The 14,480-nt window shown below is 40.9% G+C and overlaps 1 protein-coding gene across 1 annotated transcript in view; it reads right to left on the reverse strand.

Annotated features, from left to right (window-relative positions):
• Positions 1 to 12,718, reverse strand: part of STOX2 (storkhead box 2) — a 137,460-nt gene extending 124,742 nt beyond the window's left edge. The window contains exon 1 of the mRNA XM_066573477.1: positions 11,614 to 12,718. Coding sequence (XP_066429574.1) covers positions 11,614 to 11,779 — 166 coding nt within the window. The 5' untranslated portion in view covers positions 11,780 to 12,718. The remainder of the gene's footprint in view (positions 1 to 11,613) is intronic.
• Between the last annotated feature and the right edge of the window lie 1,762 nt (positions 12,719 to 14,480).

Consider the following 14,480-nt stretch of genomic DNA (forward strand, 5'->3'; position numbering starts at 1 on the left):
AAAAAACAAAAATGAGACGGAATGGAAGCAATCTGAAAGCTTTGCTTTTTCTTTTTTATTTTAAGCCCATTGAAATCAATGGAACAAATAGATGGAAAGCCCCAACGGAGGCCTGACACAGGTGTGAAACTTAGACCACCATTAACATTGTCCCTCAATGTTACATGTACCAACTTATCTTTGTACTCTGAATGTACGGCTTGTACATAGTTTGATCAGACTACATAAAGTGCCAACATACAAAGCTATGCTTAACAATAGTATCCGTATTATGGCCCTCCCACATCATTAAGGCAAATTCACCAAATTACTGTTTAACGACTGCTCTTACACATATATAGTGATCAAGTAACTTATGTGTGTGAAGAAACAAAGCAGCTGTATGTCATCCATGTGACACTGCATTGTCTGTCTGAGGGGCAATTACACAGCAAGAGTTTGTTCACTGCTACAAATTAAAACTCAGGACCACTAAAAAGAAACCAAGTCTGAGTGCTCTCAAGAATACTGTGTGACCCCTGACACATGAATGCATGTCAGTGATCTGCCTGGTTAGGTATCAAGTTTACTAGTTCAATATTTTATAGCTATTCACTACTGTGAACCAAAAAAGTGTCTACCTTGTTTAAAAGAGGTTTTTATAAATAGTTTTTAATAACCTGAGGACCCTTTCCAAGTTACCCACATCTATTTTGTAATATACTTACCATTCAGTCCATGCTCCGATTCTTCTGCACAGCGGTGCTTCCCATGAATGCAATGCCAGCACTACAGCCAAGCCCGGAGATATCCTATACATAGGTCTCGTGGGCTAGAACACAATAGTCCTAGCTAGGTATACTGGACATCATTGGTGACTTGCTGATTCGGGCCAGGCACATGGAAGGTGATTGGTTGCAGTGGTGACACGTCTGAATACCTCATGTGACCAATGTAAATGAAGATCAGCCCCGAGGACGGAGCAGTGCACCATTAACATTAAAAAATGTTTCATTAAAATCAGAAAGCTCCTTTGAGTTGCAGATCACCTACTGTAATATTTATTATAGTATTCCAACCTACCTTACATACTAAAAAACACATAGGGGAAAATTCATTTCGGATTGTGCGCTAGTTTTGGCACAAAAGCATCCTAACTTATGGCACTCACACTAGAGTTGCTCATTAACTTGTAAGCATTCTCTCAGCACTTTCCCAGAGTCGTGATAAAAATAGGTTGGGCTTAGCAGGAAGGAGGTGGCTTTCCACAGACCAATATGGATAGTTAAAGTGACCATCTAGCCCTGGAGGAACAAAGATGGTCAAACTGCTTCTCTGACTAGTTGATGCACTCTATGCATAGTCTTCATTGGTAGTCTAAGGCCCACTGCCTCACGCCGTCTGAAGCTTTCCATAGCGTTGCTATGGAAAGCGCCGACCTCCTGTCCACGAGTGGAGAATCATTTCGATTCTCCACTCGCAGCCGGCAATCCGCAGCATGCTGCGAATTGCCCCGATTCTCCATGGTCAGCCTATGTATCAGATTAGGCTGACCTGCGGAGAACCGTCTGCGGCCTCTGCTCCAGGGCGGCGGCTACCGGGGCTGAGGTCCGCCATGGGATACCGCAACGCCCGTGGACAGGGGGCCTAAGATAATACATGCTGCTCTGACAGGCCAGTGGTGCTCATGGAAAGAACTGGTCAATCAAAGCGCTCAATAAGTGCTATATACTAAAGAGTGAAAGTGGAAGTGTTTCTTCCACTACACAAGCTGGCGGTCACGTGACCACCGGGATCTCCTGACACAACAGAGCTACCATTATTGTCACTACAGGCGGATGTTTTCCCTGTAACTGGGGCTCTTATGGATGCCCCAGCTACAGTGGAAAAGTGTTTAATAAAAAACAACAACAACAAAAAAAACAAGACCATGTGAATGTCCCCCAGAGGCCTTATAGGACGTCATGGGAGACGTAGATTGTAAAAAATTAATTACATACATCAGTAAAACAAAATTACAGAATAAAATAAAAATATATACATAAGAAAGAAAATAAACCACAGCCATGGCCAGCAAAAACTGTCACCGTATCATAGAATCAGAGGATGGTAGAGTTGGAAGGGACCTCCAGGGTCATCGGGTCCAACCCCCTGCTCAGTGCAGGTCACTAAATCATCCCAGACAGATGTCTGTCCAGCCTTTGTTTAAAAACTTCCATTGAAGGAGAACTCACCACTTCCATACGTATGCGTCCTGTAATCGAAAACCATACATATTATATATCAAAACGTCCGAAACACAATGAGGAACCCATTCCTTTACTTTATTTCAGCGTAACTATACTAATTTTTTCAAAAAAGAACTATAACTGTTAAAAAAAAACAACATTTTTTTAGCTTTTTACCCCCAATAAAATTTAAAAAATGGAAAAAAAGTGAAATAGATATTAAAAAAATAGCACTATATGTCATGAAAGAAAAACCGCAGCAAAATAATTTTGGTAGCTAAAGGAGAAAAAATGGGCAGTTAAACCAACACATGGGTAAAATCACTGAAAAGTATCTCATCCTTAAGGCACAAAACAGTCTGATCCTTAAGGAGTTAATAAATACATTTGTTGAATCATTTCCCCGCTGCGAAGACTGCTATAGGATTGCCAGGGTTTAGTAAATTTTACCCTTAGAATTAAATGTTAAAATATCTGGCCTCTTCAATACTCCAAATGTTTTGTTAGAAAAGTATGATTGCATTATGACAAAATACTAGTCCATTCATGTGAATACAAGTTATAAAAACATGTCAATGACAACAAAACATAAAAGGTTCAGCTACTTTTAAAGAACAAAAGCTAAATATGTTGACTTTACACTAGGTTGCATATTTCAGGAAACATAAAAGCATAATGAATATGGCTAGGAATATATGTTACATAGTGAAAATAGAAGCTTGCCATACGTATGCCTGCCATCCAGGCAGCTGTGTTATAGGAAGTAATAGCAGAAACCCTGATATTATAAGACTACATTAAAGCTCCCTAATCTGGAATCGGATAGTCCAGAAACTTTAACCAGCACCTACAAAGTCCAAGCCAGAAAGAAAAGAATCAGGCTCCTTTACATTAGAGTTGACATTACATTGAATGAAGAACTCTTTTCTGAAGTGTATATATTGCTACTATGTTCAAGGTCTTTCTGCCTACCAAATTCAAATGTCAACTACTCTAAAAAGTGGGTAGGTCGTATAAAATGCCCTCTCTCCCTATCCACCAGGATCTGTGCTCTGGACCGATCCCTGCATCTAGGTTTGTCTTACCCGAGAGATCCTCTTAAAGGGGTTGTACAACTTTATTCTTTTACATAGTTTTGGGCTCCCCAAACTCAAAGCTACATAAAAGCAATTTCCTCACCATGGCACTGGTGTGCCGTTTCGGCGCTTCACTGTCACGGCATCTGTTAGGTGATGTGTCATGAACCTATCACATGATCTTCTAATGTAGAAGCCCTGGCAGGTTTACAGGGTGTCACTTATCATGTCCCTCATGAAGTTTCCTATTGGCTGCAGTGGTCACATGGGTAAACAACCACCTGACTACTGCAGCCAAAGTACACAAAAGACCGGAGCGGAGTCAGGGGAGCAGTGCAGCAGCGGAGAAGGTGAAGATCGCTTTTTTTTTTCTATAGTTTATCCTCCCACTGCCACCAATGATTTTAATACTGGAAAACCCCTTTAAGTTTAGTCATTTCTCAACTAGGTTTCTTGACTTTGAACTGGTTTTGGTAACAATATACTTTGCAGGCATTGGAACAGGAGTTCCTTCTCAGTGTCCCTAATCATCCAAGATAACCACTATAAAGTGGTGATCTTAGGTAATTTAGGTGCTATCTGAATCCATACTTTTTACAGAAGGCATTCCCATCGGCATCTCCTTTTTGTTGGTGCTGCTAGGAGACTAGCGGTACATGCCATACAAAAGTAGTGGCATTATAGTATTTTGGGATATGGGGTTCTTATATAGCGCAACCACTTCTGGACAACCTACTAAGGGCCCATTTACACAGACCAATCATCATTCAGATTCTGGCTGCATCGCTGGAACTTGAATGATAATCGCTCAGTGCAAATACGGGCAGTGACTGAAGAACAAAAGGATGATTCAGTCATCGTTCAGTTTCTGCAGGCATTAAAAACAAAAATTCTATCTATGAACCATGGCCTGTTTACTGTGAATGGAGGCAGGCAGCCAAAGTGATCTCTAGCGCACTGCGCCTCTATTTACAGAGAGATCCTGGCTCCTGTGTGAAAGGTCAGGAGCAAGTATCACTTGAACGACTGCCATCCTGCGTAAAAGGACCCCAAGTTACCTGAGCTGGCTCTCTTTCCTCTCATTTCAGATTGCAACTCCCTATCCAAGAAGAGCCTTCTTGGATACCTTTCGGCAATGACCTGCAGATCATTGCTGATCACTGGGCCCTTATTAAGTGATAAGACAATTATACGAGTGCAGGAATTTATGACCATTGATGGAGATAGATCTTCCATCATCTACACTACTTCGTCCCACTGGCTCCTCTTCGAGAAGTCTTGTGCTACAGATCTCTTCGCTGACCACACAGGTGTAAGGATATAACTTATCCCCTTTTTACTACTTTTGAAGAGCATGAATTCGGATAGTTTGAGGTTTATAGTATTGGTATGACTTCATCTCTCCAGTCTTTCCCTCTCCTTAATCCCTCTAACCTTCACCTGCACATACTGCAAACCTTACAAGTAATATTAAAACTGTTGAAATGTAATAAAAACATTAAAAATACATACTGGTTTTCTAAAAAAAAATAAAATAAATCATATGATACATGGATTGCTGTGGACATTTGGATACAGGGAGCAACAGGACTATGCACCAACATAACATAAGGTTTACATTTACCATATGATCTTGCAATAAAATCAAGGTGAACTTCAGGTAGGTCAGATTATTAGATAATGTTGTGGGACCATACACTGCTGTACTTTGAAAAAACTGGAATAAATACACAGCAAAGAGCACTTGGAATTAAAATAGATGTAGATTACATAATATTGCACAACAAGATTATGGATTATACAATAAATGACTTGGATAAATTCAAGCTTGATTGGGCGAAAGTAACGGTCTAGTATTGAAGGCTAAAAACACCCATAAAAACATCAAACAAGACCTTCAGAAACTACCCCACCAATTTAGAAGGGAGAGGGGGGGGGTGCTGCTGAGCCTTCCGCTCTTCAAATATTTCAATGACTGGTTGATTTACATGAAATGGGGCAACTGGGTAATGATCTAATGTGTATTGGTCCTTTAAAACAGAGTTCTGGACGCAATGCAACAAGTGCTGATTGATACACGTTGATTGTCACTGTTTAATTTTCTATTATACAGACAGAGAATCTGTTTATGGAGACGAATGATCACTAGTACAGTCCTCCAAACCCCAACTAGGCTGGCTGTACATCTCCCTGTTCACATGGGGAAATGTACCACTGATCAGCATGCATTTTTATACTCACTAAAACTGAATTATCGGCCAATGAACAAGCCTTTGCTCGCTTGTTGGCTGATTGTTAGTGCCTTTACATGATTGTTGAGCGAAAGAGCATCTGGAGGAATGTTTGGGCCAGATAATCAGCCCATGTTAAAGGACCTTAAGTAAGCAGCCTCACCATCCCACAACAGCAGATGAGGATATTGCGCATGTTGACTTTGAGCATGCTTGATTTTTGGTTAAAAATTTAGTATTACATTCTCATGCATCACTCAAAATACTCTGGGCTACTCAAGTGTTCTTCCACCCAAACCACTAATGCATGAAGTCTAGCAGAAGTCCTTTTTCGATGTGTTGGACTTCTGCTATACTCTATGGATTGGTGGTTTGAGTAGTGCATGGGAAACGAATACTGATTTTCAATGTCTTTTCCATGTTCCAGTTATTAAAAATGACCTATGGTGCCTTAGACCTCTGATCATTGGTTCAGTCATAAGATTAGCCAATGGTCTGATTTCTTTGCCTATTTCTATATCCTCAATGAAACAGAAATGTACACTTGATACAAGCCAAGAATGCATATTTATGAGGGAGTCCAGAGAGATATCTGTCAACCAAACCACCTTATATCTTAAGGGCCATTTACACAGGGCGATTATCGCTCAAAATTCAATAAAACTAACAAAATTGAGTGATATTTGTGCCGTATAAATGCAAAAACGTAGTTAACTATTCTTTCAGTATTCCCTATCACTGGCTTTCAGTCAACATAAAAAACATTACTGGATCATGGGCTTCTCGTTTCGTGTAAACGCTCCCCGCTTCATATAGAAGCTGAAGAACTGAGCGAGAACCCAATAATCCATTGGTATTCTCTGCATGTCTAAACACTCTGCACGAGCGCAAACAACCTTAGCAGAGACGTCAGCGCTCATGCAGTCGTTTAGATAACGGTCGTCCCGTGTAAGGCTGGGTTCACACGGGGGGTAATTGCCGCGGAATTTCCGTGCAGACTTACTGCACGAAAATTCTGCCTGCGGCCTTTTATCCCGGGATTAGCCAGCAAGGTGGATGAGATTTTCAAAAAACTCGTCCACACGCTTTGGCCGATCCGCTGCGGACAAGCTGCACTGGAATTGACATGCCGTGCGGAATTCAGTGAATGGAGGCAGAGCGTGGTGGAGATCTCTTCCGGCCACCTGTCTCCGTTCACTGTGAACAGGCTGTCATCTATGAAGGACTACCTGTTTGCACTGACTGAGGAGTCACTCATTAGCTGCTTTGTTTCAGTGGGCTAAAATGAAGCAACTAATTAGACATTTTTTGATAAGTCCCCTGGTCCCACTTTTACACAGGACAATAGTCGGATTTCGGATGATAGTCGGCCTGTGTAAAAGTACCCTAATCTATATTCCAACTTCCAGCGATAATTGGGTTTCCTTAAAAAAATTTTAAATTCTACTGTTTTTTAAAAACTTACTAGGTTTTCATGTCAACTGGGTCAACAAAACTTCCACCTGTCGGGCCACAACTACCACAAATCACATATTCTCTTCCAACAAATAACTGCCATAATGTAATCATTACATACTGCTGGCATCGCAGTTGGATTATTAGATGAAGGTAGCCGAACGTGTTCTATTAGGATAATGCCTGATAATTATCCTACTGATACTATAAGAAGCATTGCGGAGTATACTATATTACAAGAAGTGGATAACTGAGAACTCCGATTAAATTTATAGGTCCAAGTTATCAAACCACCAACAAATGATTGGTAGTTTTAAAAGTTGCTTTAGGATGTGTTGGACAAACATTCATAGCAATACAATTGTTATACATCTGGCTTTTCCAAACTAAATGGCAACAGTTCAACGATGAACATTTATATATAAAAATGTTGTAAACAACAAATGTGATTCTTTTGTATGAATGAGCGATTTTGACCAACAATAAATGATGTTAATTGTTTATCGTTGATTATTTTGCACTGTTACTTTGGCAATTATTGTTACGATTGCTCAAGAGGCTACAAAAATGGAAATGGCGTTTCACGTGTAAACGGACCCTACTTGTAATAAAGGAATTTCCCAAACCAATGAAATTTTATTTTATTTTTATTTTTTTTACAAACAGCGGACAATGATAAGATGAGTATTACTCCCTTGTCCTATCAATCCCATGCCGCTACCATGCCTGCCAATGCTTCCCTGGCCAGTCTCTATTTACAGCACTGTTGTGTAGACATGACATCTGACTGCTGCAGCCAATCGCTGGAGAGATGACCTTAGTTTTGTCAACACGGCATGGCTATAGCTAGTGATTGATTGCAGTAGTCACATGTCGAAATGCCATGTCATCCCTGGAGCTCAGTAATCAATGGGGTTGAAAAACTCCATTAAAAGCATGGTAGACTCCGAAAAGTGAAGTCACACCCATGTCAGTCTGCTGAAGTAAAGCTGTGATAACAAAAGATATGGGAATATGTTTACACAACAGGTGTACTGATTGCCTACCAGAGGCTATGTAAATGAAGTACTGCAGACCAAACACTGTTGATACCTAGGTACATGCTGCACCTTGAGCTGAAAAAAGGAACAGGTAACACATACTTCTGCAAGTAAAAATATACTAGATAGAAAAAACCCTTCTGCCACATTCTCACCCGTTTACCTTGACCCAATTCCAACAATTGGAAGTAAGCAATTTTACACAAGGAGTATCAACAAGAAGTTTGGTTTGCACATTAGACATTGAGGTCTTTGAGTTGTTAGTACCTCTACTGATATACTGCTTGATTCATGACCTGTCAGTTGAGTTATTCCAATCAGGGAGTGAGAGAGGCCATACATGTTACGGCACTTTTTACTGCAGAGGAAACCATTGGGACTATCAGTACTAGGTGGCTGACACATTACCAACTTCCCAAGAGCTAATTTACTAACCTTACAAACTAGGATCTTAATAAACTTATTAACAATTCCAGTACAATATGGACCATATAATTAGAATAAATTTGCATATCTCAACAGGAAATTAAATTTAATTATTACCAAACTAGAGTTTGAAGTTTCTTTATACAAAGAACAGATGCAAAGACGTTTATGCCAAGTTAATGAGACCCTGTTTGCCTATTGTACACAGACATGAGGACATTGTCATCACTCAAGTGAGCATAGTATATAGGTTCCTTGTCCATCACTGCAGTCACCATCATCCCACAATACTAAAAGGGGTTAACATAGCAATTATTGGTGACAGTGGGGAATAGGGGGGATAAAACATTTTTTTACTACGAAAGAACATACTACTTACCTCCCTTCTGCTCCTTGCCACTGCTCCCATCCTCTGGTCTCCTATTTACTATGGGCTGCAGTGGTCATGTGGTTGTTTACCCACGTGATGGCTGCAGCCAATAGAAACCCCAACAGGACCGTCATCAGTGCCATTCGCTAAACCTGCCCAGGTCTTAAGAACCCATGTGACAAGTTTTGGGATATTGCTGTGTCTTCTGGCCTAGTGATGTCATCTGTCAGTGGGCCCAAAACTATATAAAAAGAATATCTCAGACAACCCCTTTAATGGTATATAATCCGTTCAGATCATTTTTATTTTAAAATATATATACTGTACATCCCTAATAATTTAAATGTTTAGGAAATGTAAAAAAAAAAGAATGCACGACATATGCTGCTACATCAAAACACATATACAGCGGATGCATTATATGAAAAAAAAAACATAGAAAAGGTATTGTTTGTATATGTATATACGCCATCATAAAATCCCAGTCAAGGTGAATAGAATGTAAATATGCATGGCCCAGCAACCATATACAATCCCTTGGACTGGCTTTACGTAATAATCAGATAGTACTACAAGTACACTTGGAGGAGGAGTATAAAACAAACATGGTAGACCTGATGAAGATCACAGATGGTAGGATGCCATTGTCTCCTACTTGTAGATGTCAGCCAAAGATAAGCCAACTTTGTAAACCCTTCACATAAAGAACTGGCAATGTTCCCTTACTCCATTCACCTTCTTTTCTCTCTTTACAGATCTCTACGTGACTGTCCATTGAAAGGACACAAGACGGTGTCACATTTCAGCATGAAGACATAACCAAGACTGTCAGATGATCTCTTAGAGATACTTGAAGTATCACAAGTCAACAAGAGGGTGCCTGAAAGCAAGCCTATACATTTACATGTACACCTAATTTACACACGTACCAAATACAATTAGATAGAATATACATATGCAAGGCTACTATGCTACCAAATACTGTATATCTATAGAGGATTTCACTGGAAACTCATGATTTACATATGTGTATAAAGAGAAGATCTATGAAGTATATGACTTAGGGTCCATGGTTATTTGCTCTACAATGTTTGCCCTCCTCGTTTTAACCAATTTCGATAAACACCATTTTTCAATATAGCTGAGTCAGACTCAATCCAGTGGTCAAGAGAAAGCAACGAGATGAAGTTGTGTCTTTCTACTGATGCACCAGCAGCCATATTTAAATGTATGTAATACTGATGGTTAGAGAACAGATAGGAAGGCCTCGAATACCTTGGCAGTCACTGAAGCCAGATTGCTACATTCTGTAAATAAGAATCGAAAATAACTAACCCTTCTAAGGTATAATTGCAATCTAAATGCAACGGTGATGGCTAAGCCGCTTCTACAAGCATTACAACTAGTGTACTGAGGTTATCAGAGATCAATAGATACATCCTATGGACATAACACATTATCATTGTAGCATCAGCGACTACAGAAAGCTGTGATGTCAGTGGAGGAGGATACATACAGCAGGATGCACTGCAGGCCTAATATGTTCCCACATTATTTATATCTGTACCAGACAATGATGAAGCTTTACAAAAAGGTGTATATTGATAATGTCATTCATTTAACCAGTGCAGTCATCAAGGCCAATGGGGAAATGTGCCGAAATTACCTTACAGTCATCTACTGTAGCCTCGGATGTATTACCAAATGGAATCCATTCACTATGCAAAGTAAATGTATGGTATCGTAATAGATCTATAGGGTGTAGATGACATCTGAAGGTTGACAGCCTAACCCCAATGTGCAAAATACCCAAAGAACCTGCCATAGTAGGTGAAGGAGAACGACATAGCCAGCATCTAGTAGAATGAACGTTTGCTTATCTGTAGTTCTACCGATATACATAGACAAATATGCTGTATACTTCATGGTGGGGACATTCGATACAGATTTATCTAGGGATTGAGTGCAGGCCTGGTGAAATAGATGTCAGATGAATATGCTCAGGTTGATTAGAATATAGCCTGGCTGTGGGGAGCTGAAGCTCCATCCTTTTCTGCAGCCCAGAGCTGCTTTGCATTGAGATTACGCAGCAGTCTTTAAATAGATTTTGGTCATTGCTTAAGCATGCCTGTCCCCCTTCTGTAAATTAAACCAGTATTTATCCACTGCATCCTGCTGTAACACTGAAACGCAGAAAACAATATCACCCCATACATAATAGGGGACTCGTCTGAGGCTATCGTTCTTAATTAAGACTATTATTGCACCATTGCTGCAAACGAGAAGAAAAAAAAACATCATCTGTAGTGCAACAACTGTCCATTTTGGCGTGTCAATCTACAAGATACGTGAAAGGCTGACCTATTCTAGATAATGGCAGCATCCCCTATTGCCATATAGAAAGTGCAGCTCCAAATATTAAAGGGAATGAAAGAAAAAAAATAGGGTAAGCCGAGGGGGGCTCCTGTGTATATGTGACCGGGGCAGTCAGCCATTCAGCTGCCGAGCCGGAGATCTAGATGTGCTGCATACATTATTTGCCAAATAACACCATATTGAGAGGCCTAACATTGAATGTTAGTGATGTACAAAATGGTGGATGTAGACAGAAGCAGCTAAATATATATACAATTCACATCCTTCTGTAAATAGACATAGTATACATTGTATACGACTAGATGGATACATGGCTAATAGCCTCAGGTTTCGGATGGATTATTTAGGTATGCATTGAATATAAAAAGCCATTATTTTTCCATTCATTCATCTGATTCGAAGTACAGGATCAATGGATGAAATTTGACAAACCTGATGTCATATAGCCTCGTGATGCCTGGGAAATAAAAGCTGGTGGAAAGTGTTTGTGCAGGCGATAGTCCTTTTCACTCCGGGACCTCATGCGGTCTGAGGCCCGGTCAGAGAAATCAGCACTAGGCCAGGCCCGGCGTAAGGTTGTACTCCGAGTCTTCTTCATTCTGAGGCTACCTGAAGCCTAATTGTCCAGCTGCATGAGACAGGCCTCACCGCTGTTCCCTTTTTTTCATCAAAACATTAAGCACACAGCTTGAGCATGGGCTGCAAACATTTTGCTGCTACCTCTTCTAGGAAGCCAGCTGCGGGTCCGTTCGTTTTCTCCCTCGAATGATCCAATTTTACACACGTCCCACAATGCATTACACTTCATTTGCAATCAATCCAGCTTATAGCTTCCAGATTCATGTGGAGGAAAGGCACATTATGTGGCTTCTCAGCCAAAGAAGGGGAGGGGGAGTGAGCAGAGATTTGTAGCGTGAAAGCTCTGAGATCCCAAACAATAGCTTGATTCAGCATAGGGCTGCTTAGCCAACTGTGAGGCACAACACAAAAGAACCCAGCAAATACTGGGGGAAAAAAAAAAACACCCACAGAATTTGGTTTCAACCTGAACCCTTTGCACCTTAAAGATCTTGCGGGAACGAAAGAAAACCCAACGTCAATATCCCAATGGTTGTGGCATTAAGATGAGGAGGCGATGACGACAAAAGTAGGGGTTTTTTTTCCCTCCTCTCTTCACCTATCAGGCTCCGTGAAGCGAATCAATGAGGCAATCTAAATCGGCATTGCAGTAATCAAGGGACAATATTCATTCTTCACAGCTGTTCCTTACACACTAGGCGTGCAAAAGCCCCCATCGCATCATATCCCAGGCACGCGCCTGTACCAATCTTCACAGTGATGAAAGGGAGAAATCCTCGGATTGGCGATCAGTGTCTCTCCCCTTCTCTTGGTCCACTCGTAGCCTTTTCCTGCCACTGCTCATATTCCATTATTTATCGCTTTCACCAAGGCCGCTCCTTCAAGCTTAGGGGTCTACGAATACAATTCAACCCCCAAACAGTTTGCTTGTTTCAGGTATTCCCAGCTCTGCAAAGCTCAGCTCTGTCCTCTGTTGAATGGCTCTGTGCCTTTGAATGCAGTGAAAAGCTATTGAAGGGCAGGAAGCAAGACAGCCAACCCAGTCTCATGCTAATCAAGAAGCTGTCTTAACCCTTTCACCTTGCAAAGTCAGCCTCGGAGCGTCATAGGCACACAACATACCGCCAAATTCCATCTTTTCTAGCGGGATCAGGTTGTAGGTTAGTGCATAGTGTTACATTGTTGCCTAGGTTGTGTCACCAGCTCCTGTCCTACTAAAAGATCAATGCCATTCCACTACAGGGTTAAGACAGACACACTGATCCTGTCAGGCATCACATTTTAAATGTAAAACACCCCGAGGCTCTCTCAAACCTTGGCTGTAGTCCCAGCCTATAATCAGCTCTCCACTATTTACATACAAAGCTGTGTATTTTTAGGATAGTCCGGCCCTCTCCAAGGAGGAAAGAAAATGTTTGTTTTGAAAAGGGAGAAGGGGGAAAGGGAGGAAAATAAATAAATAACGGCGTAAGTGTTGGGATTATTTGGCGGTCTATTGATGAGGGCTGCAGAAGCGGGAATGGGGCTCGTGACAGCTGCAGATTCCACTGTAGTACAGTACAAATGGAATAAAAGTGCTGTGGAAGATTCTTCTCTCCCGTCTGCTTTATGTTCCTTACTAAACTACCCGATGGAACACGGGGCTTATTGCTTTGCTCATTGGACTGAACAGCTGGTAAACGACTGGCAGATAGTGGTCAATGGATGTCACACTATCACACTACTATCTATGTCTGCACCATTCACTCCACTCATTCCTTGCCAGTTTAGAAGAATGACTTGCATTATCCTATTTCACGTTATACTAATTACCCTAGGGTGCGTGAGGAATGGCTTCTTAAAGGAACTGTACTATGCATGCCCTGCACAACATTTTTTACTAACATTTAAAGACTAATTAATTTTACCATTCAAAAGACAAAATAAATTCAATGCAAGTTTATAATTACACAATCTTTGTTCCCTATCCCTACTCTCTGTAAACTGACCGCAGTCTCACCAACTGGGCCAGGGAGAATGGGATTGGCTACTGCCGCTATACTGTGTCTGGAATCACCTGATACATCTTGTCACTCGTATTTCAGTTCAGCCTCATACGTTATACTCGTATGCTATACTCGAACTTGACAAGGTCGTACCGATCATATGTAGTCTTACGTCCTGTGCATGGCATGAGCTCAGAAGCTGAGCCTGTGCAATCTGCAGAGCAAGCCGGCTGTGACTGACAGCATGCCCCCCCAACTCCTCGCTGCACCAGCAGGACTCAGTGAAAACACAGATCCCCGCTGTCAATCCCTTACCTGCCGCGATCAATGTTGATTGCGGTCTGTAAATAGTTCACAGAGGGAGCGTGTTCCCCCTGTGATGTCATCATGGGGGGGGGCGATGAGTTGCCATGGCATATAATCGATGGCAATAGTCATAATACAATGTATTATCATACAATTGTGAGTTTGAGTCCCCTACAGGAACATTTAAAAAATGTGCAAAAATTAAAAAAAGTAAAAATGACAAACCTTTTGTCTACTTTCACCTCTTTAAAAAATAAAATATAAAAAATGTTTGGAATTATCACATTCGTAATGACTTGTACAATAAATTCGACACACTAAATATCCTGCATGGCAAAAACTGTTTAAAAAATAAAAAATGAAGCTGAAATGCTTATTTTGTTTATTTCACCTCCCAAAAACTGCAATAAAGATGATCAAAAAAGCAGT

Source organism: Eleutherodactylus coqui, chromosome 7 (genome assembly GCF_035609145.1).
Source record: "Eleutherodactylus coqui strain aEleCoq1 chromosome 7, aEleCoq1.hap1, whole genome shotgun sequence".
Lineage (NCBI taxonomy): Eukaryota > Metazoa > Chordata > Amphibia > Anura > Eleutherodactylidae > Eleutherodactylus > Eleutherodactylus coqui.